Source organism: Erigeron canadensis, chromosome 7, assembly GCF_010389155.1.
Source record: "Erigeron canadensis isolate Cc75 chromosome 7, C_canadensis_v1, whole genome shotgun sequence".
Classification (NCBI taxonomy): domain Eukaryota; kingdom Viridiplantae; phylum Streptophyta; class Magnoliopsida; order Asterales; family Asteraceae; genus Erigeron; species Erigeron canadensis.
Genome location: NC_057767.1, coordinates 29,311,247 through 29,318,095, shown reverse-complemented (window position 1 = coordinate 29,318,095; position 6,849 = coordinate 29,311,247). Strand labels below are relative to the sequence as shown.

At 32.7% G+C, this 6,849-nt stretch overlaps 2 protein-coding genes across 2 annotated transcripts; both read right to left on the bottom strand.

Moving 5' to 3' along the window:
* Positions 1–1,568: 1,568 nt before the first annotated feature.
* LOC122609246 (RING-H2 finger protein ATL16-like) lies at positions 1,569–2,189 on the bottom strand. Its single transcript, XM_043782303.1, has one exon. It carries the CDS (start codon positions 2,187–2,189, stop codon positions 1,569–1,571), a length of 621 nt encoding a protein of 206 aa, XP_043638238.1.
* A 390-nt stretch (positions 2,190–2,579) lies between these two features.
* On the bottom strand, positions 2,580–4,676 carry LOC122608276. Its single transcript, XM_043781360.1, has 2 exons — positions 4,594–4,676; positions 2,580–3,622 (listed from the first exon to the last, which is right to left on the bottom strand). Exons 1-2 carry the CDS (start codon positions 4,627–4,629, stop codon positions 2,741–2,743), a joined length of 918 nt encoding a protein of 305 aa, XP_043637295.1. The 5' UTR covers positions 4,630–4,676; the 3' UTR covers positions 2,580–2,740.
* Between the last annotated feature and the right edge of the window lie 2,173 nt (positions 4,677–6,849).

The window sequence follows — 6,849 nt, the reverse complement described above, 5'->3', positions numbered from 1 at the left end:
TAAAGATAATATAAACTTGCAAAAGATTTTTTAATCAAAATGATTAATACCCAGGCTACCACGGTGTAGACATGCCCAAAAAATAGGTTTTGGATAACCGGTTTCAAAAAATCAAAAATCTAACTGATAAAAAAACTGGTCGGTTTCTCCCAAACCGGTTCGTTTTTTGTGCTGGTATCAGTTCGATTTTTTACAAGTTTCATATCTCTTCGGTTTCGGATTTTGGGGGAAAAAGAACCGAAAAGGGTAAATCTTTTGACCAAAACCGATTTCAAACCCATTCGGGTTTGGTCAAAGCTAGTTTTGATTGCATTGATCAAAGCCGGTTACGGAGTTTGTTTAACCGGTTTTTGGGCACGGCTAGACGTGAGAATTGGATTGGAACCGGTTCGGAACCGGAACTGGTTCCAACCGGTTCTTGGTCAACGTTTGACTATGTTTTTTTGGTTTTTTTTTGTTGGAACCGGGAAGGAACTGATTTTTGGATTCAAAAGGTGGAACCGGTCCCTATCTATCGGTTCTTGAGGAAGTGGAAACGGTTCCTCATGCAAGACCGGTTCCAATCAGTTCCGGTTCTTAGATTATCCAAATCGGTTTTTTTGGAACCGGTTTTTTTCCCACGTCTAGGCATGGCTCATACGGTGCCATGGTTTTCTTCTGGATCCAGGCCCAGTCTACTCTCTTGGGCTTTTGCTCAATATTGCACTTTCGTATTTTCTCTTCTCTATCACAGGCCCATTACTAGTCCACCCATCAGATTAGCAGATTAATTACCGATGGGGTCGGGACCGTCGGGTCAGTCATCTGCCCATTTTTCACTTTTATTAACATATACTAGTCATTTAGAAGAAACACCCAATCCATTTAGCAATTACTGAATCACACCGTCGATCTATATAGATCGAGGGATCAAAGTTTAGTGATTAAGATGAAATGAAGCTGTAAATTAACATGTTTTGTTCAAACCTTCATTTATATCATCCATATCATGAAAAGATCGAAATGGTATGTGACAAACTAACAATAATTAGTGACTCAATACATACAGTAGCACTTGAATCATAAAGCTAGAAACGTATAAGACGATCTTAGAATCGCTTTTGGCATATACAATTACTGATGATATACCCTTGGCTTGTGAAGGGAATTCGGTAGGGTAGCTAAAGCCCCGGGTTATATAGCCAAATGGTGCCTAAAATAATCATCCCAAGCTAGCTAGCTCTCTTGCCTGGTTCTAGGCTTAGACGAATTGAAAGAGCTCGTTCATAGATTCCATCTTTTTAGCATTCCATGTCATAATAGAAAAATCCCCCGGGAAAGCCTCCGGATAAGAAGCTATACATGCCTCCATAATCATGAAGCCATTTGACTTACGAAGTGCTGCCTTCGCAGCCATATTTACTAGAAGTAATACTTTTTATTTAGATGGCTACTAGCTAATTAGTTCTTGCAATAACATTCTGCTTTCAAACATGTTAACTAGTGGTGAGTGTAGCAAATATGTTAGTTGAAATTGTAATTATTAATACATTTTGAAAGAAGGCACGGTGTACAACTGTACTCTAGGATCAAGCTAGCCTAGACAAGTTAGAATTTTGAAGGATATGTGACCGAAGAGACTGATAAAAAGCGGATCGATCTTCATCAACATCTTCTCTGATGAGATTTCTTCCAAGACTGTCACATGTAGAGACCGAAACATCAAGATGATCAAAAACATCTGATCTACAAAGAGGGCAATTCGAATGAGTTTGAAACCAAGTATCAATGCATGATACATGAAATATATGATTGCAACTTGGTATGGTTTTCACCCACTCATCATCCTCATATTCACCCAAACATATTGCACATTCACTACTTTGATGATCATCACCTTGATTATTATTCACTTTACCCGCTTCACTCGTTTTCTTGAAGGGTGTAACTGGAATCATTTGCACCGTGAATGAATCAATCCCCCGGCTTTGGAAGTGTAGAGAGGAATCATTTCCCTCTCGGTTTGCATCACTTAGACGCCTTCTTTGGTCGTTTCTTGAGGATAAAAGGGAACGAAATGAACAACGTCGCAATACGTTAAAGTAGCTAAAGATTAGAAATAGGGTTCCCATGGTGCCAACCATTGCAATCACTATTGGACTCCATTTTGAAGGCTTCAACCCCGGAGAAGGAACAGGACTTAAAGCCATTAGGTATCAATGCAGATTAAATTTTTGGTCAAAAATTGCTTTTTGTGGTACAAAAACATTGTTTGTCGATATGACTACATGCTTTTGATTACAGATATGATAATATGACCAAATTAAACAAAGTGAAAACCAATGCAAATGTGCATTGTTGTGGTGATAGTTCTTAAGGTACCTAATGAAGATTCTATATTAACTTGCTCATTTGTTATTATCATGTTTTTGTCGGATCAAAACATATACAAAAAATGGAATTCATTTGTTATAGATAGTAAATTACTCCGTACTAGCTAGATTAATCTAAATATTTCAGGTGTTTGGAGCATTGTCATTTTCATAATAAATAAAAAGGACACACAGTCTATATATATGTAGCAAATCAATCATATAAAATACAAGAAGTCAAGAAGTATAAAATCACTGTATAATTCAATTCAAACCTAAACAGAGCATCATATACACCGGTCATCTGTCAAAAACCTTCAAAAAGTTCTTTACAAAAGTAAAAAAAATAAAGTGGAAAAAAAGATGAAAAAGAGCCTTTTTTCATGAACTTATTGAATCCTTTGCCTCTTTTCAGCCAGACCAAATTTATTCTTAACTCTAGGAGAATCTACTACCATCCTCCTTTGGTGGTGGTTATAATTCACATCATCAAAACTCAAGATATTTCCACCGATTCCCACGCCACCACCGCCATTTGGCGTCTTGGATAAACCATAACAAGAGATCTCGAAAGGTGGCTGTGATTGTTTGGTTATCATTGTTGTCTGATTTTGACCACCAACGCTGAAAGACTGCATTGGTGATGAAAAGTTCTGACAACTAGGAAGCGGGCCTGTTTCAACCAATGTCTGCAACAAAGGGCCCGCTTCCATAACAGCTCGTAACAATTTTCCTTTTTGTGGCAAGGCTTTTCCCTTGATCATATTCTCTATCATCAAAGTAGCAGGATCCACTTTTGGGATATTATTTCCTAATGCATGAAAACTGTCAGACCTACCCATCCGACAGCAACCTTGAACAAATGAAGAGTTCGTATTAATGTTGGAGAACTCAGGAGATGTCACGGGGTCAAAACGTGATTCCACGGGCGACAGGCTATGATTGTATGCATCAGAAAAACTGTTGGATTCTGCAATACTTGAGTTGGCTTTTGCGGGTTTCATCAAATTTGGGTTCAGAGAGCAGTGATTAACTTTATTGATCATGAAAAAATCCGAGGACATGGGATTGTTTATAGAAGGCATGATCTTGTTGAGAACTCTATGTATTCGATTTCTTGCTTCATCTCTTTCTTGGCAAACAAGTTTTAAGAGCTGTAACATTTGTTTCACTGATTCGGTGCTTTTATTCACTTCTTCATTTGCTTTTGCTCTTACTGCTTCCAATTCGAGTGTTGTGTAATGAATCCTTAGCTTCAGTTCCTCAATAGTCTACATTCTCCAAATATCAAAAACCAATTACAAATTGATGAATGCAAGAATGAATTTTATGAAAATCAATTATGTTTTCTTAATACATTATCTGATCTATAATGCATGGTCTACTTAATTTTGTATTAGCTAGAGCCATTCTAGCTTAATCGTCTACTATTTATTTGGTGAAAGCATGTGCTGCACATGTAGCTAATGCATTTTTTTTCTTCTTTAATCTTTATGAGATTCTTGCATGGTAATTTTAAGATATTAGGGCTTCCAATTAAATCTGATTGTCTCACTAGAACACATTAGACATACTAAAATATGTTTTCTTTTTTCACGCACAAACAAAAGAAAAATTAAATTCTCCACATGGAAAAAAAAAACCCATCGAAGGCCAGAAAAGAAATAATTAAAACACAAAACTTTATATATGAAATACAAAAGACTGCAGCTTGTTATAGACACTTCTACACAATCTTTTGATTAAGATATGCTTTTGTTTCGATCAACTAACTCTAGGTTTTTTAGAATCAAAGATATACAACATTCAATTGAATAAGTAATTTCTTTAAATCTCATAGATCTCAACAATAACAACAACACCCGATCCCATCAAAATCTAAAGTATATAAAGATATACAAAAATTAAAATTAAACAGTCATACACTCATACCGCTTTGCCACGATGTAGAGAGAGACTATTAATTTTCCGGTTAATTCTTTTTAGATCTCATATATTTAGAAATGCATGTAAAAATCACATTTAATTGACAAACACGTATTCAAAAAGTGATCGAGATTTAGTTAGAGTGGTACGTAATTATATTAACCAAAAAACATTAAAAATAGATTCTTGTCCACACTATTATGAACTGGAGCAAGTATATATATATATATATATAATGATGAATACACAAGATTTCATCATGTTTTCTATGTGTTTTGTTTTTCTTATGAAACGAAATGAAGAATGATAGACAAACCTCTTGATGACTCCATAAAGATGACATTTCTTCCATATATATATATTCTTTTATAATATCTGTGTTTTTTGTGTTCAAAGAAATTAAGCAGGAAAGGGAGATGAAGCGAGGAGCAATGTAGTATTTTATAGAAGAAATTAACTTCGACGACAAAACGTCAAAAAAGAAAAAGCGAAATTAAAAAAGGCAGACATAATTAATTTTAAATTAAAGGAAGGAAGAAAGTTGGTTAATTTGTAGGTCGTCGTATATGCTATTTAAACGTAAAAAAATATAGCCTTTAAGGCTGTATTTAACGTGTATAAAAAAACTTGTACATTCCATATTAAAAGTCCGTCCTCTGATTTTCATAGTAAATGTACAAACAATTTATGCAGCATAAATACAGCCCTAAAGGCTGTATTTAACAAACCCCTTATTTAAAATAAGATAAAAACATGTTACCATTTGTACATTTTTTCATTAACGTTAAATTTTAAACATGATAATTAATTTTATAAATTTTAATTTTAGTTAGCAGTAAGTATATGTATGTCCAAGACACATATTGGTGATGTAATACGTACTTGCTTTTTATCTAACATAAAATCAAATTTTACATATTCTTTGAAAAAAGAAAAAAGGTTTAATTCTGAAAACATTATTTGGTGATCACTGATCAACAACTGCTGTACACGTAAATATTGAAATGGAAATGTTTTAGAGCTGAGGAATCTGATATATATTCTCTGTAAATAAGTTAATTTTGTTTTGGAAATGTTTGACATTTCCTTCCACAACTTATTATCACGCGTTTCCTATTCATGTCAAATTCTATCTTTATATTTTTATCCTTATAAAAGAAGTAGCCTCTTTTTATTTTAGGTAATTCTATTTTTGAATTATCAGAATTACCTTTGACTTTTTATGTTTTGTCCTTAATGAATTACGGTGTATAATTTACACTCTAAACCTTTATTTTAATAATTAACACTTTAATCCCTTATCTTATAAAAATTTCTACTATCACAATTATATCAACCTACACTACTTGACACTGTCACCATCACCATCACCAATGATATCATCACCGACACCACTAAACCGCCTTCTCCACCACCGCCGTAGCATTGCGCGGGTACCATGCTCGTCTACAATGACGAAATCTAGTCTAGGATTAAATGTCACCTAGGTTCTTGATTAACTTTGAGTTAAAGGACTTAGTTGAGCCCAAAAAAAAACAAAAAAGGTCCGAAAGACCTATATCATATCACAAATGTAGACATATGAAAATGAATCGGCAATCGTTGATGGAAAAAAGAGTGATAATAATTCATATGTTATCAACACCATTATAAAAAGAAAACTACAAAATGATACTTATATACGCAGAAAATGCGTCATGACCAAAACTTCAAAAATAAATCCAAACTATACTACATACAATATTATGTTTTTGACCCTGAAAATGGTTCACTTAACTTCCTAATTTACTTTTCAAAATAATGTTATTTGATATTTCTCAAATTGTTTTTCAATACACATTAAACATATTTATAATTACATTAATTATCGTATTTTAAATCAATAATTTCAAATTACGTATGAGAATATTTTGTTTTTATAATTTATATGTTACGCTAAGTCGCTAACTATATAATGACTAATAAGAATACGTTAAATTTATTCCTTGATTATTTTTTTTAAGATTCAAAATAGATTAAAAATTATAAAAATATAAAAATCATGAAGTAATAAAAATGCACATAGTCAATTATTTATGAATAGCTTAAATATGAATATATATGTTCCCGAAGGTAATGTGTTGGCCAAACAAAATCGTCATATGAAGATTCAGTGAACTTGAACCACGTTCCTATTATAATTGAATTTTATAATGAAAGAATCTTGATTCTCTTAAACATTTTAGACTATAAAAGAAACCGTCCACATATAGCGGGAACATGAAAAATAAAGCCTTGGAATTATTTTAAAGGTTTTTGTTAAACGAAACTCTAAGGGTTTCGTTAAGGTGCATTAGTTAGTTGTACATTTATTCACTACAATAAAAATGTTAATTGCTCACATTTATTTTTTCGCATTTCTAAAAAGTGTGAAAAAATATGTTAATTTATTAACATTTAAAATTATAAAAAAAAATTTACATTTAGAAATGTAAAAAAATTTAAAAATCATATTTTTCATAACTATAAATGTATAAACAAAATGTTCAGCACTTAAAAGTATGGAAAAATGTCAAACATTTTCACACTTAAA